The sequence below is a fragment of the Moschus berezovskii genome, chromosome 17 (genome assembly GCF_049115385.1).
Source record: "Moschus berezovskii isolate FMDL1 chromosome 17, NW_MosBer_1.0, whole genome shotgun sequence".
In the NCBI taxonomy this organism is placed as follows: Eukaryota; Metazoa; Chordata; class Mammalia; order Artiodactyla; family Moschidae; genus Moschus; species Moschus berezovskii.
This window is the reverse complement of record NC_142476.1, coordinates 1116040-1133706: the sequence shown is the minus strand read 5'-3', so window position 1 is coordinate 1133706 and position 17667 is coordinate 1116040. Positions and strand designations below refer to the sequence as shown.

Genomic DNA, 17667 nt, shown 5'->3' with positions numbered 1-17667 from the left:
CCAACAGCAGGACTGAACAGGTGACCCTATAAAAGTGTCCACCACCGCCCCCTTGTGTCAGGACGGGAATTAGACACTGAAGAAACCGGCAAACAAGAGCTTAAACAGGAGGAACTGCCTTGGAAGTGACAGATGGAGAAGTCTTGAGCTTACTGCAAGAATAAGACTGAAAACCAGAGGCAGAGGCTTAAGTCCAAATCCTGAAAACACCAGAGACCTCCTATTCCAGGAAACATTAATTGATAGGAGCTCATCAAATGCCTCCATACATATACTGAAACTAGGCACCACCCAAGGGTCAACAAGTTTCAGAGAAAGACATACCACGCAAATTCACCAGCAACACAGGAGAATAGCCCTGAACTTCAATATGCAGGCTGCCCAAAGCCACTCCATACCCACTGACATCTCAAAATCATTACTGGACACTTCATTTCATTCCAGAGAGAAGAAATCCAGCTCCACCCACCAGAACACCAACACAAGCTTCCCTAACCAGGGAACCTTGACAAGCCGCCCATCCAACCCCACACACAGCGAAGAAACTACATAATAAAGAGAACTCCACAAACTGCCAGAAGACGGAAAGGCCACCCCAAGCACAGCAATATAAGCAAGATGAAGAGGCAGAGAAATAGGCAAGTTCACAGAGAAAGAAAGTAAAATAGAGGTTACGGAGAAATAGGGACGTTATTTAATGGATAGAGTTTCAGCTTGAGTTTTAAAAACAGTTCTGCAGACGGATGGTGGGGATGTTGCAGAACAATGTGAGTGTGCTTCATGTCACTGAACTGTACACTTAAAAATGGTTAAATTTTAAAAAGCAAGGGCAAGAAAAAAGAATGAAGTACTGATATATGCTCCAACATAGATAAACTTTGAACAAAGGGTGCTGAGTGAAAGAAACCAGACACCGAAGCCACCTAGTATATGATTCCATTTATATGAAATATTCAAAATAGACAAACCCATACAGACAGAAAAGAGATGAGTGGTTTCTAGGGGCCAGAGAGCAGGGGAGGAGTCACTGACTGTAATGGGTATGGAATTTATTTGGGGGGTAATGAAAGCATTCTGAAATTAGACAGTAGTGATGGCTTTACAGCCTTGGAATATACTAAAATGCTGGGTGCTGTGGTTTATGAATTGTACCTTAATTAAAAAAAAAAACCAGGATCCTTCTTAAAAATTATTATTGGATTTCTTTAACTCTAGAGGTATATAATGAACTTGAAATAGTCCATCTTTACAGTCAAAGCCTTGTTTCCTTTGAAGGGAGCATCTTTGCTCCAGAATATAGCAGTAGACAGAATATCCTACCCTGTGAGTTACTGAGATTCATTTTCCCGTATGTCTTAGTCCATTCCAGGTGCTATAACAAAACACTGGTGGCAGCGGGGGCTTATAAACAGCAGAAATTTTATTTGTCGTACTTCTAGAGGCTGGAAAGTCCAAGGTCAAGGTGAGAGCAGACTCGGTGTCTTCTGGGAACCTCTATCTGCTCAGAGACTCTCCACGTGTCTTCACACGACGAAAGGGATAACAGGTCACTCTGTAGTCTCTTTAACAAAGGACACTAAACCCATTCATGAGGGCTTCCCTGGTGGCTCAGTGGTAAAGAATCTGCCTGCCAATCAGGAAACTCTGGTTCGCCCTCTGGGTCAGGAAGATCCCCTGGAGTAGGAAGTGGCAACCCACTCCAGTATTCTTGCCTGGAAAATCCCATGGACGGAGGAGCCTGGTAGGCTGCAGTCCATGGGGTCGCCAAGAGTCGGACACGACTGAGCGACTTCACTTTCACTTTTCACTCTCATGCATTGGAGAAGGAAATGGCAACCCACTCCAATGTTCTTGCCTGGAGAATCCCAGGGACGGGGGAGCCTGGTGGGCTGCCGTCTATGGGGTCGTACAGAGTCGGACACGACTGAAGCGACTTAGCAGCAGCAGCAGCAGCAGCAGCAGCAGCAGCAGACATTCAATCCATCCCACTAAGACTAAGATAAAGCGCTGTATCTTCCTGTTCTTGTTTGTCTGATTTAGTCACCACTTCTTTTCTGTGCTGGTCTACAAGCTCCAGTCTCAGGATATTTACTAACCTAAAGAAGAAGAAAAAAAGTCAAGTACACAGTATTTCTGGAAGACTTTACATATCCCCTGGAGAAAGAAATGGCAACCCATTCCAGTATTCTTGCCTGGAAAACCCCATGGACAGAGGAGCCTGGCAGATTACAGTCCGTGGGGTTGCAAAGAGTTGGACACGAGTGATCGACTTCACTTTACTTTTACAAGAAAGGGGGCAATATTGATTTCCTTCAGACAGGAAAACTGTCTAAAGGGTGGAAGAGACTCTTACCTGGAGAGCCATTTATGTCTTTTGAATTTTTAATCATGTAAATGTTTTTGGCTCAGAGGGTAAAGCATCTGCCTGCAAAGCAGGAGACCTGGGTTCAATCCCTGGGTCAGGAAGATTCCCTGGAGAAGGAAATGCCAATACACTCCAGTACTCTTGTCTGGAAAATCCCATCCATGGACAGAGAAGCCTGGTAGATTACAGTCCATGGGATCACAAAGAGTCGGACACGACTGAGTGACTTCACTTCAAATGTTTTTAATCATGTGAAGGTAATAGCTATTCAAAATAATAATAAAATTTTATAAAATAAATTCACTAAAAATGGCAAAATGAAAAATACCAAAATTTAAAATCTAGCTAAGTTTTTCTTGTATTTGTGTTTTTAAACTAACTTTGTTACCAACAACTTAAAAAAGAGACTTATAAAAAAAGCAAACAAAAAAGATAGAAAGACATATGTAAATAAATGACTATATTTGCATTTTCATTCTACTTACTATGAATGGAAATCCCTAAATTAGTATAACCGGGGCTAATGTTCAGGCAGAATTCATTGGTTTGGGTGACCAGCCTCTGTCTATTTTGATTGGCTGGGTGCATTGCCAATTGTTAAACATATTTAATATCACCCTGGATGAAATTCAAGGTCTTCAAACTTTTAAAAAGATCTTAATTCTTTTCTTTTACCATAACTAATAGAAGCATATATTTCAAAGGTCACTGATATTTGCAAAGATCACTAATTATCTCTGTACTCCAATCAGCCAAACTACAGGGTCAGGCATGGTTTTACCATGCTCCTTGTTGTACACTGCTTGATACTATCAGGCATTTAATAAATATTTTCTAAATGAATAAATGGTACTCACTGCTTTTCCTCTTTTGCTCAACAACAAACTTATTCCATAAATTCACTAGATCATATGATAATCTTTATACCTCCATGAAAGCCACATGAATTAACTTTGAAGGGGATATTTCCAGTTTATTTTTATTCAGTTTTCTCTCTCCATTTTATGTTTTAGGCTTTATTTGTCTGTGTGTTTTATGAACAACATAACAGACTGATAGCATAAGGAATACATTTTCAATAAAAAAAGGAAGGAGAGAAGTAAGGATGCAGGTTGTTTTAAATTTTCCTTTATTTATGGCCGTGCTGGGTCTTCCTTGCTGCGCAGGCTTTTATCTAGTCGTGCTGTGCAAGCTCCTCATTGCCACGGCTTCTCTTGTTGCAGAGCATGGACTCTGGAGCCTTCTCGTTTCACCTGTGGTGTGTGGGGTCAACACAGGTGCAGTAGTTGTGGCACATGGGCTTCGTTGCTCCGCCGAATGTAGAATCTCCCAGATCAGGAATCAAACCCGTGTCACCTGCATTGGCAGGTAGATTCTTTACCACTGAGCCACCAGGGAAGCCCAAGGATACTGATTTTTAAGCTTAGCATTACTTGGGATTTTCATTGTAGGAGTCAAGTATTGGCTTTAAAGCTCAATCTCATATTAGAAGTAAAGTCATTTTTAAAAACAATCTGGATAATAAGGGGCAAGATGTAATATGAAGCATATTCAATGACAGACAATCCAAAAAGTATTTTATATTTACCAAGTGTGCACGCTCAGTCGTGTCTGACTCTTTTGCGACCCCATGAACTGTACCCCGCCAAGTTCCTCTGTCCATGGCATTTTCCAAGCAAGAATATTGGAGTGGGTTGCCATTTCCTTCTCCGGGGGAGCTTTCCAACCCAGAGATCAAATCCAGGTCTCCTGCACTGCAGACACGTTCTTTACCAGCTGAGCCACCAGGGAAGCCCAAGATAATATAACCAAAAAGCAAAAAAATAACAAGCCTCTTCCTTCACCTTGACCTCACTGCCTGAGAACTTTCCTTGCCTTGCCACTTGGTGTGAGATGAGTGGCACTGATGCCCTAGCAATTGTCTTCACACCTTGAAAGTGCAGCAAGAATCCTTGTAATGACTACTCTGAAAATGGGATCTTCACAATCCTATTGTCAAGAAATCCCTAAAGGCATTAAAAGTAACTATAAAATATAATTATGATATGATATGATAGTACTGTTGCTGTTTAGTCACTAAGTCGTGTCTGAGTCTTTCGTGACCCTGTGGACTGTAAACCCACCAGGCTCCTCTGTCCATGTGATTTCCCAAGCAAGAATACTGGAGCCAGTTACCATTTCCTTCTTCAAGGGATCTTCCTGACCCAGGGATTGATCCCCTGTCTCCTGCTTGGCAGGTGTATTCTTTTCCACTGAGTAACCAGTGATGGCCAGATAAGATAGTATAGCATAAAATAACATAGCACAATGTCGTACATTAATTATATATAATATTAATATTAAAAAGGAACTAACTGTAAAATGCGGTATCATACATGGCACCAGGATAAGAAAATGGCCCTAACTGCTCCCCTGTCTCACACGTTAGATCCCTGGCTATGATGGTATGGCTCTGTTTTTCTTGAAGAGCTGAAGCAAGAGATGTAGGACAGATATATATACTACTATATATAAAATAGATTTGAAAAAAAAACAGGAACCTACTATATGACACAAGGAGCTATATCCAATATCTTACAATAACCTACAGTGGAAAAGAACCTAAAACAGAATATGTGTGTGTGTGTGTGTGTGTGTGTTTGAATCACTATGCTATATACCTAAAACACTGTAAAATAACAGTGCTTCAATTTAGAATTTTTTTAAAAAAAGAGAAAGATACTGGGCGATTACCAAATTCATGTACAGTTAATTCTTCCATGGATTATCTACCTTTTGGATTATTCCCAGCACCTTTTAAATTCCAAGGGGATTTCCCCAGCTTTTAAGCATTCTTCTCAGTCATCTACCCACCTTCACCTGGTAGAAGTTCAAGGAATGCAAATTCATTTTCTATTAGACTAAATAAACACAATTAGAAAGGAGAAACCCCCGAGGCAAAGAACACCTGCTGCTGCTGCTAAGTCACTTCAGTCGTGTCTGACCCTTAGGGACCCCACGGACTGCAGCGTACCAGGCTCCTCCATCCATGGGATTTTCTAGGCAAGAGTACTGGAGTGGCTTGCCATTGCCTCCTCCGAATTATGTGCTGAGCAAAAGTAATATAAAATGATTTTTTTTTAAAAAAGCAGATAAAGAATACTACTTTAACAGAAAAATGGAAAAAGGACATACATTTACAAAAGAAATACAAATGGCCAACAAACACATGAAAAGATATTCAACTTTACTAATAAAAACATACAAACATGATATATAACATTTTTGCCAATCAGATGAGCAAAAAGAATAACAGAACACAGCATAGGAGAGGGTGCAGAAAAAAAGAATATCTTCAACATTCCCACAGTTGGAGATACATTTTTCTTTTTTTTTTCTTTTTTTGGCTGTCCTTCACTCCTTCACGGCTTGCAGAGTCTTAGTTCCCCAAACAAGGACTGAACCCAGACCAAGGCAGTGAAGTGTCTAACCACTAGACCGCCAGGAAATTCTCCATTTTCAAGTACTACTGGAGGAAAAGTAAACTAGTTGGCATTTCAAAAAAATAGCTATGGACATCAAAAGCTCTTAAAATGTATATACTTTGATTCAGCAGACCTATTCTACAATTTATTCTAAGCAAGTAAACACAAGTACACATGACGTATAACTGAAATGTTAGTACAACACTGTTTATAAAATAAAAACCCAGAGACAATCTGAAAGTCTACCAATAAGGAATTGGTTAAACTACAGCACAACCAACACATAACACACTCACTAAAAATGATGAGCAGGATCTGTATATGCTGACTTGAAAAGACAGTAACAATACAGTAAGTGAAAAATAAAATTTTAAATGGTTTACAAAACAGCATAGAGTCTCCCACTTTTGTCAAAAATATACATACGAGAAACAGAATAAAACTACCTGAATTGTTTAAAAATACAATATTATAGGGACTTCCCAGGACTCCACACTTCTACTTCAGGGGGCTCGAGTTTGATCCCTGGTCAGAGAATTAAGGTGCCACAAGCTGCACAGCGTGGTCAAAAAACAGAAACAAAACAAAAAAGGAGTAAAGTATTATAAATGCTGAAATGTTATTTTTAAATCTGTCACATGTTATTTCTGTACGGGAAAATTAAGTCTGCTAAATCTGTAAATGCTACTACTTGAATCAATGTTTACTGACTGTTGATTAAGTAACAAGCCAAGGGACACAAAAATGCCCTACCACAGGCAGCAAGAAAAGCAAAAAAAAAAAAAAGATGATAAACTCAGAATGGGTCAAAAATTGATTTTCACTACTGAAAAAAAATCAGATCACCTCTCAGCTGAACCAAATATTATGCACAGTTTAAAAAAAAAAAGTTGATATATATTCTAAATTGTTTTTCAATAATATAATGAAATAAATGCTTCTGATCAGGATCACGTGAGTATGGATAGCAACAATCCTTTTTCCTAAGAGAATCAGCTTTGAAGAAGCTGTAAGTTTCAGACAGCAGGACACAGAAGATTGAGCAAACCAAGAAATGCTAACAAAATACAGCAACTGATTACATAAAGGTTAAAAGATTTTTTGTATTCTTTTTGATATTATACCTTTGACTACAGAAATCTGCAGAATCTCAGCTGAATAAGGGAATTGCTGGATTAACTGGAGGGAACAGTCTCAGGCGCCAAGGACCAGTAGAAAATGAGGGGTCTGTAAAGAGTTTTCCATGCCCTAACCCTGAGAAAAGAGACATTCACTTCTTTACAGAGCAATACAAGATATCTGGGAAAACTAATTTCAGATTAAGTGACCTGATGATTATTTCATCAGAAAACAAAAAGGACTAGATACACTGAACCCTACACTTTAATTTTTATCAATGTGTAACATCAGGAATCTGATACTCCCCAATTTACCAGTTCTCTTTTGAAGATAAAAAGTAAAAGCCCCTAAAATAAGGTGAGTATTTGTCCTGAAGAACAGCAATAAAGGGGATGCAGTCTTGGAACTGTCTTCAGAGGCTGGCTACAAAGCCAGACCCAAAGAACTCAGGTGGGAAAAGCAGGAGATGGCAACTGTGAAGAGGAAAGAAAGCAGGCTGAATCCCAGAAGAGACAATGACAAAAGTGGGCCCTGGGGGCTTGTCAGCAAGGCCCTGCAACAAAAGATGTTAGCAATTCTATTCCAATTCACACTTCCTGTACAGAAAGTGATTCCTTTCATCTTTCTCAGCTTAGATTTACTTATCTTGACACACTACAAATGTACGTAACATTTTGCGTTTCCAATTCAGAAATTAAAGGTTGCCTCAAACACACTGGCTACAATGGGAACAGGAGGATATTCTTTTGTCTTCTTTCAGAGTTTTCCAAGACTGCATTATAAGGATTAGCAATCACTACCTCTGAAGCTTCTTCTCTCAAGGAACATAAACAGCAAAGTACACACTGAGAGCATATGACTGCTCAAAGTGCTAGATTCCTTTTCCTAAAACTCATGTGGGTTTTGGCCTTTTGTTTTCCATATCTTTTTTTTTTTTTTTAAATAAATTCACTCTCAGGATACTGTTTTCTGGTTGCTAAAGTTTATATAGCTCCATATTTAATTCTGAGGGCCTAGATTCTTACTAATCTCAAGGTATCACTTTGCTACTTTCTCTAATTTTTAAAGTCCATCTAGTCATCTACTGATTACAAAAGATAATCTAATCTTCCAGTGTGCTGAGTGATGGGGCTTAAAAAAATACAGGGAAAACATTCAAGTTCAAGATTAAAATGAACAGTAGGCATCAAAATCCAGTCCATCTTACAAATTATATATTACTTTTAAGACTGGAGAAAGCAGAAGCTCTTTTAAAACTAAAAGCAAAACTGGAAAGTTGAAAGATGGCCAGAATCTGGACTTTAAAAAAAAAAAAAAAAATCAGGTTGAAATTCCAGCCTGGTTTCCCTTTTTCATTAAAATGTGTTCAGAAAATGCTCTAATATCAAGCTCCTGATTTTCCCCCCCCTTTAGCATGGTTGCATGTTTTGACTATAAAATTAGTTTAATGAGATAAACTTTGGGGACCAAGATTTTTTTAGGCCTACTAGCCTAGTTGTTTTTTCTTAAACTTCATTCACAGTGCATTCCTTGGATCCACCAAAACTGTTGCTAGTTCTCAGCATAACTCAAAGACTGTAACTCAAAGATAGATTCACCATTTACGATGCAACAGTCAGTTAAAACTGTTTTCTAGTCAAGGAGGAGTTGTTACTCTTCAAACATTCATTCCTAACCTTCCGGAAATGCCACTATTAAAAACCTTCACTTGTTTCCTCAAGACGCTGTGACCCTTCTCACAAATCTATACTGAACAATTCCTCTCATACATATTTCAAAGTCTTGCTTTTCATTTGCACTACTGCTCTTTTTGTGGCCAACTGCAGCTTTAAACGTCTCTAACTCTAGAGATTTAGGGGTTAAAAAACACTTGAGGCCAACACTGCTCTTCCCTGTGAAAGAAGGTAAAGATGCAGTAAGAACTGTTTCCTATCACAAGTCTCCTGAAGAAAATAAAGTCAACAGCAGTCTAACATCAACAAACTAACAAGCTCAGAGTAAGTTTTCAGTATGAAATCTCATAGTTTTACCAACACATACGAAACTTAAGTTGGAGAGAGAGATTCTCTGCCTGTGAAGTGGGCAACAGAGGACTTACAGGGAATTTAAAAGCCCCTCTCTCTGCCCAATGATGACGCTCTCACAGCACTGTGCTATACAAAGAAAGAACGTGCACTTTACTGTTTATCTTCCCCGCAAGGCTCCCTACTTCAAATATCTCAATCATGGCTGGGGATCTCTCTACAAAAATCCACCTCAATGTTCAAAGCACAAAACAAAGTTCAGAGGAATACAGTACCTAAGATGAAAACGGGATGAAAGAACCTACAGTCCTTTCTTCTTCTATTAATAGGGCACTGGTAGATTCGGGAGAGACGGAGAGGCAGGGAATATCAGTGGATGAGAAAAAAATAAATAACGGAGGAGGAGGAAAGAGAAGGTAGGACAGTAGGCTTTACTAATTACCTTACTTTCCTGACAGTTTCAAAGCATTTGGGGGGAGGGGGGTAGAGGAAGAACCCCCTAAAGAAAAAGCAACACTGTAAGAAGAATTGCATCTCGCTTATCTTTTATTTTCAGCTCTATCTTTGGAAGCCAGGCCACTTCTATCTTATTACCTCTATGTTGTGGTTTGGCACTTCAAACAAACACTTTTTTGTTATTTTCCTTCTTCTTCTGGAGGAAAAAGATGGCATTGATTTGCCTAAAAGTACGGATGGGGGAAAAAAAAAAGTACGGATGGAAAGCATTATCTTGAGGAGTAAATGGTTCTTAATAACAGAACTATGGATTCCTCTATCCCTTTGACTGTCAGCACATCACTAAAGGCTAAAAGAAGGCTCAAGAGGAAGGTAACATCCCCCTTGTCAAGTCTCTGTTTCCTTGCTCCTGCGATATTGGCTTTGCCAAGTAACCCAATTCCCGTAAATAAACATTACAGGTCTCTCCAGACTACTTCTATAAAATAATATCTTGCTTGACCAACCTTATAGAGCAGTCATTTATTTCTATAGCTGCTGAGCTGCTCTGCTGTTCTGTCTGCCTACATTCAGAAGGGAACCAAAATTCAAAATTTCATTTATTCTGGGCCAAAACCCAGACCTTTTGTCCTCCTTCCTAGATATGCTGCAACTTCAAGTTGGCTCCTCTGCCTAAATTAGTGGCATATGCTTTTGTTCTTTTAAGAACGAAAGAAAAAACACCCCTTTTTCTCTTATTGAGGAAGGCACCTAACTCTGACAAAGGCCTCTAGGAAGATGCTACAATGCCTTGACATGTTTGCTGCTGCTGCTGCTAAGTCTCAGAGGCTACGGATGAATCTCACCGCCCTACCCCAGGGCAAACACACGGAGCGTCCAAGGGGGCAGAGGGGGAAGGCTCGAGGAGGAATATGCAGACTTTGCAAAACTGACGGGAGGGAGGAGAGGGGACAACATTCAGGACTAGAAACAGGAGGCAGTCCAGATGCTGCGACGCCGCCCGGCCCCGGGAAGCCCCGACGCCCCCCGCGCCCAGCCCTCGGCGCACTGCCCTCCCGCCAGTGGCCGCGTCCTCCCCCCACAGCCCCCAGCGGCCCGGCAGCGCCACACGCCCCCGCGGCGCCGACCGAGCCCCAGGGCTGGCGCAGGGAGCGCGGCGCGGAGGGAGCGCGGACCACCCTCCAACAGGTTGCTCGGCGCGGGCTCGGGACCCAGAGGGTCAACCCCGTCCGCGGGCATCGGCCCGCCCCGGCGCCCAGGCCCAAACTCGGGCTCCTCCGCGCCCCGCCGCCCACCCCGAGAAAGCCCCGAGACACCCCTCCACAGCGCGGCGCCCACGGCTGTTGTTTCGGCGGCGACGCGAATAACGCTCCCTGAGGAGGAGGGGCCGCGGCCGCTGGTGCCTCCTCGGCACCGGGTCAGACCGAGGAGCGGGCAGCCGCGGCGGCACCTCCTCAGTCCCCACTCCCGACTCCTTTTCCCGCTGCGCCGGACGGGAAGGGGCCTGCACGACCCGGGGCTCACCTCACACCTCGGGGCCGGGCTCCCGGGAGGCTGCGACGCCGGCCGGGGCCGGCCGCGGGTCCCTCAGGTAAGCGGTATCAGCGACCAGCGCCGGCGAGCTTTTGCAACTGCCAGGGCGCGGGGGCGGGCGGGGGCGGGGAGCATGCGCGCGCACGTACGGCGCAGGCGCGCTGCGCTCGCTCGGCTGCGCGCTCGCATTTTGAGCCCAGCTTCTGGGTGGCAGTTAAATCAGAGAAGGCAGTGGCAACCCACTCCAGTACTCTCGCCTGGAAAATCCCATGGCCGGAGGAGCCCTGTAGGCTGCAGTACATGGGGTCATGAAGAGTCAGACAGGACTGAGCGACTTCATTTTCCCTTTCCACTTTCATGCATTGGAGAAGGAAATGGCAACCCACTCCAGTGTTCTTGCCTGGAGAATGCCAGGGATGGGGGAGCCCTGGGACCCTTGGGCATCTCCCTTCTTCTCCCTCACGACTCCACACCAGCTCTCACACTGACCATGAAAACTCTCAAACCTGTTTCTTTCTTTTGCAGAAAAATTAGCCCTCTCTAGACAACAGAGGTAGGGTGGGGTAAGGCAGGGAGTCTCCCCTTTTTAATCAGACATGCCCATTATGCACCTTTTCCCCAAACCCAACAGTAATTCCCTCCCTAAGAAGATTTTTGCCCTCATTTTAGACCAATCAGCTCAGCTTTAACCAGCTCTCTTGAGACAACATTTTTGTACTGCCTCACACATCTCTGTGAATCCTCACAGTGAAAAGTAGGCAGCATTATTATCCCCATTTCACAGACAAGGAAACTGGGGCTCTGAAAAGTTAAAGAACACAGCCAATGAGTGAATCAACGTCCAGGCAGGAACTCCAAGCCAGGCGGGCCTTACTCGAAACTCTGTGCCCTCCACCACTGCCCCCGCCTTGAAGGCGTGGGTGTTTCTGTAGCTGGCAGGAAAAGCCCATTTTTAAAACAATTTCCAAGTGGCAGGAAAGGCCAGTGTGCTGCAGAGTCACGTGTGGAGCCAGGAAATAAGAACCCCTGATGCCGGGGTCATGCCAGCCTCCCAGAGCAGCTTCCAGCACTCCTGCTTCTTCCTGAGTCAGGCTCTTCCTTGACCAGAGTCACCACCATGAACACCAGGGCAAGTCCCGTCCTGCAAACAGTCACCTTGGGGCCGACCACACCATCTCCAGACGTCAGAGCCACAGAGAGGCGGCTGCAGACTTGAGGCTCTCTCAGACTACTTAATCACCGAGCATTCCTGACAGGCAGGCACCATGCCCTTTCACCTCTACCCAGCAAGGGGCCAAGCTCAGGGGGCCCTCAATTCCACCCACCACCGTTTCTTCCCTCCCTCGTGAGAAGAGGCCACCCCGACTTCAGTGACCATGGGCGCAGCTGCAGCTATTCGCGGAGCAGCTGCTGTGTGCCAGGCAGTGTACACAATGACCTCCTCTCGTCTTTCCAGTCCCAGGACTCAGTAGCAGTCAGCCCGTTTTACAGATGAGCAGACCATCTGGCAAGATCACGGCAGTTTCTTGAACTTTCACAGCTTCGGCAGCAGAAGCTGGAATTGCAAACTAAGCTTGTGCAGCTGCAAAGCCGGTGCAGTTTCCACTACACAACACCCTCTATTGGAGGGGATAGTAATCCGTCCCTCCTTTCCCAGGGTTCAGACATCATTCTTCTTCTAGGGGAAGGCACAGAAGGCTGTGTTTTTGGGGCCAAAGCACGATTCCAAAAGCCAACGCAACTGGTGGGACGAGGGATTGGGTGAAAGACTGCAGCAAGGATGAGCCTCTGGGTGAGTTTTCCCACCCCTGTGAGACCTGGGTCCCTCATTGGACTTAGAGATCAAAGAGACTCTAAGACCGAGCCTGAAATACCAAGGGACTCCTGGGCACTTCCTGCCAGATGACTGTTTATAAACTGACAGAAATTGCACATGATACTAAATTCTGAAGATACAAAAATAGCATCCCTCTGGTGGGGAGGAATAAGTTGGGAGTTTAGGATTGACATATACACACTATTACGTTTAAAATAGATAATCAACAAGGACAGGGAACTCTGCTCTATATTCTGTAATAACCTAAATGGGAAAAGATTTTGAAAAAGAACAGATACATGTATATGTTTAACTGAATCACTTTCTTGAACACATGAAACACAACATCGTTAATCAACTGTTGTCGTTCAGTCGCTAAGTCATGTCCTTCTCTTTGCGACTGCAGCACAGTAGGCTTCCCTGTCCTTCACTCTCTCCTGGAGCTTGCTCAAACTCATGTCCATTGATGCCATCCAACCATCTCATCCTCTGTCGTCCCCTTCTCCTCCTGCCTTCAATCTTTCCCAGCATCAGGGTCTTTTCCAATGAGTCAGTTCTTCGCATCAGGTGGCCAAAGGATTGGAGCTTCAGCTTCAGCGTCAGTCCTTCCAGTGAATATTCAGGGCTGCTTTTCGTTAGGATTGACTAGTTTGATTTCCTTGCAATCCAAGGGACTCTCAAGAGTCTTCTCCAACACCACAGTTCAAAAGCATCAATTCTTAGACATTCAGCCTTCTTTATGGTACAACTCTCAAATCCATAAATAACTACTGGAGAAACCATCGCTTTGACTATACAGACGTTTGTCAGCAAAGTGGCACCCCAATATAAAATTAAAATTTTAGAAAAAAAATCAAACAAGTTTGGTGAAGGAGTCATGTAAAAAAGGTAATTTTTTTTTTTTTACCAGAAACTGAAAATAAATACTATAATAATTTTGAATGGTTATACTGTTTAAAATGATACACGTTGGGGCTTCCCTGGTGCTCCAGTGGTTAATACTCCGTGTTTCCAATGCCAGGAGCCTGGGTTCAACCCCTGGTCAGGGAGTTAAGAGCCCACATGCTGTGCAGTGTGGCCAAAAAGTAAAACAATAATAATAATAATAACAAATTAAAAAAGAAGGACTCATGTCAATGTTTCAAAGTATACTGTTGTCCTAAATAAACTCACCTTTTTCTTTTGGGCTCTGCCATGCAGTGTGTAGGGTCTTAGTTCCCCTACCATGGATTGAACCCGGTACCCCTTGCATTAAGAGCTTGGAGTCTTTGCCACTGGACTGCCAGGGAAGTCCCTAAACTCATGTTTTAAGTGTCTGAAAGCTTAAAAGAAAAAAGGCACTGCCCCTCTTACCCATGCCCCCAGGCCTCCTTTGCATTGCCCTTTCTGATAGGAAGGGAAGGTAATTATTACTAGTTTCCCACGAGCCTCCAGAAGAGAATCTGTACATATACAAGCATGGATGAGTTTTCTTTTGTCACACACATGAAGCACACTTCAAAAGCTACTCTGTTTCTTGCCTCTTGTATCTTGGAGATCATTTCATAACTGCACATAAAGAACTACATCATTCTTTTTAGTAGCGGCCTAAAATTCCATTATATGGAAGCACCAGATTAATCAGCCCCTTGCGTGCTCAGGCCCTTCAGTTGTTTTCAACTCTTTGCAACCCTGTGGACTGTAGCCCACCAGGCTCTTCTGTCCATGGAATTCTCCAGGCAAGAATACCGGAGTGGATTGCCATGCCCTCTTCCAGGGGTTCTTGTTGACCCAGGAATCGCACAAACATCGGCTGCAGCTCCTGCATGTCAATAGGCAGATTCTTTACCACTGAGTCATGGGGGAAGCCCCAGTCAGCCCCTTCCTGATGGACAATGAGGCTGTCTGCAGCGTTCATTGCTACAGACCATGACTATTTTGTAAATATTAGTTTGTGCACGTGTGCATATGAATGTAAGATCAATTCCTAGAAGTAGAATTGCTAGTGCTTATTAAATACAGTATGCGCTTTGAAAATTTGAATGAATTTTGCCAAGCAACCCTCCAGAGAGGTGGCAGTGTGTGTAGACCACCAGCAATGAAAGGCAGCGCAGAGAGTGCTTTCCATATGAGGAATGACTGTTAGCTGCAAGAGCTGAGCTGGGGGCCTGTGCCTGGACAGACATTCATCCTAGGACAAGTGACAAAGATTAAGCAACACCACCAACAGGCAAGCCACCCATTTTACAGATGACAAAACAGGCACTGGGAATTGACAAGCTTCACACAGGGTCATGGCCTGGGTCCTGTAAGCATGGGGCAATTTCCAGACAATATCTGTTTCACCCTCTGATCTCAGCTCTGATCTCTTGTGCTGACTTAGCAAAAACTTGGAGAACCAGCTCCTTTCTACTGTGAACTGAAAGCTGAGCCACCCACGTATTTCAGGGCTTTCTGAGTCACTGTATTCACTTCTACAAGAAACCGGGATCTGCTCACACACACACACACACACACACACACTCACCCAGGGACTGTTTCCAACCAGCATGGGGCCCACAGAGCCCTGACCATCCACAGATCCAAGGTGAGTAGCAGTGATTATCCTGGACATTCATCCACCAGCCTAAAGAACCAAAAATCTCACCAGACCCTCTCCGTGGTGACCGCTAGGTGGAGGGCAGTGAGGACTGGAAAGAAGTGAGAGGGACACGTGAGCCAGGAGTGTTCTCATTAGCCATTCTGGAGACAGAAATAAGCACGGCAAAAATAGTTCTCTGTCTTTGTACTTGGAAAGTACCTCACACCCACTAACTCACCCCACTTCACAGAACTTCTCTGAGTTATACCGGGCTGCTGCTGCTGCTGCTAAGTCACTTCAGTCGTGTCCGACTCTGTGTGACCCCATAGACGGAAGCCCACTAGGCTCCCCCGTCCCTGGGATTCTCCAGGCAAGAACACTGCCGGGCAGGGATTCTTATATTCACAGTCCCCGTTTGAGAGCTGTTAAAAAGGAACTAGGACTTCCTTACTGCTAGAGAGGTAAAGAGACTAGAGGCAGAGCCTAGGATTCAGAGGTTAAATCCTGGCCACATCCTGTTGTGCACTTGTGGTGAGCAATCTCCTGCAATACACGTCCACAAAAACCATCCCTTGTCTGCCCGCATGCAAAGCGAGTCACTCTGTCCCTAGAAATGTTGTTAGAGGCCCTCCAGTGCGTGGCTAGACATGAATTCCTTTCTCTGGGTCCTCATCTTTGTTTCAGTTCCAGTAATACATCCTTTGTATGTAAATCCAAGAAGACTCTTGGGATATTTCTGAGGGATACGTTTGCACTCTATCAAGTGCCTGGTATGGCCTCTGGAACACGTAGGGAAAGTGAAGTCTCTCAGTCGTGTCTTACTCTTTGCGACCCCATGGACTGTAGCCTACCAGGCTCCTCAGTCCGTGGAATTTTCCAGGCAAGAGTACTGGAGCGGGTTGCCATTTCCTTTTCCAGGGGATCTTCCCAACCCAGGGATCGAACATTGGTCTCTCGCATTGCAGGCAGACGCTTTACCGTCTGAGCCAGCGGTGCTAAATAAAAATGTGTTTCTTCAGGGACTTCCCTGATGATCCGGTGTTTAAGACTCCACTCTTCCAATGAAGAGGGCACAGGTTCCATCCCTGGTCGGGGAACTAGGATCCTACATGCCACACAGACCAAAAAAAAAAAAAAAAAGGCTTTTTTAGTGTGTTTCTTCTGCTATATTTAAAATAGATAACCAACAAGGACCTACTGCTCTAGCACAGGGAACTCTGCTCACTGTTTTGCGGCAGCCTGAATGGGAGGGGAGTTTGAGGGAGAAGGGATACATGTATATGTATGCCTAGTCCCTTCACCGTTCACCAGAAACTATTACAACATTGATAATCAGCTATCCAGTTCAGTTCAGTTCAGTCGCTCAGTCGTGTCCGACTCTTTGTGACCCCATGAATCACAGCATGCCAGGCCTCCCTGTCCACCAACTCCCAGAGTTCACTCAAACTCATGTCCATCGAGTGGGTGATGCCATCCAGCCATCTTATCCTCTGTCGTCCCCTTCTCCTCACGCCCCCAAACCCTCCCACCATCAGAGTCTTTTCCAATGAGTCTACTCTTCGCAAGAGGTGGCCAAAGTATTGGAGTTTCAGCTTTAGCATCAGTCCTTCCAATGAACACCCAGAACTGATCTCCTTTCAGATGGAATAGTTGGATCTCCTTGCAGTCCAAGGGACTCTCAAGAGTCTTCTCCAGCACCATACCCCAATACAAAATAAAAGGTTTTGGCTTTTTTTTTTTTTTAAGCGTGTTTCTGGGTTGGCTGAAAGTATAGCTAGATAAACGGACAGATGGAGAGATTAATGGGTGGATGGTTGGGCGGAGTATTGGTTTAATATGTTTCTGTGTTTGTTTTTTAACTTCCTTACACAGTGTCCATTCTCCCTTCCAAATATCATCTTGATATCCTTTTGTGGACTTATTTCTCCTCCAGGCTCTACAGTCTCAGTGGTACTGCAAATCCCAGAGTTCTATCCTCTCCCACAGAAGAAGCAAGCAAATGACACCAGCTTGGCTGTTTACCCTCCCTCCCCTAGGACTATGAATCTTTAATAGATTGAGACGTGGATAGGAAACATGGTTGGGGTATGTTTGTTTCAACAGTGGTACCCTGATGAGACCGTCCAGTAGCACTGCCGCCCAGATGCCCTGGTTTCTCACTTGCCCTTTTTCCAAGTCAGGTTCTCCAATGCTCTGTCCACTCTGTGAACTACTCAGCATCGCCCCCAGTACAATACCCTCCTGCTTAAGTTGTTTTCTACATTAATAAACAAAGAATTCTATTTTTTATTATTTTATTTCTATTTGGCTGTGCTGGATTTTCATTGCCG

The 17667-nt window shown here is 44.0% G+C and overlaps 1 protein-coding gene across 4 annotated transcripts in view; it reads right to left on the bottom strand.

Annotated features, from left to right (window-relative positions):
* The window catches only part of LOC129560651 (liprin-alpha-1-like), a 41809-nt gene extending 32157 nt beyond the window's left edge, over positions 1-9652 (bottom strand). For all 4 annotated transcript variants that reach the window (XM_088845083.1, XM_088845082.1, XM_088845085.1 and 1 more), the window contains exon 1: positions 9567-9652. In XM_088845083.1, the coding sequence (XP_088701209.1) occupies positions 9567-9644 (78 nt within the window). In that variant the 5' untranslated portion in view covers positions 9645-9652. The remainder of the gene's footprint in view (positions 1-9566) is intronic.
* Between the last annotated feature and the right edge of the window lie 8015 nt (positions 9653-17667).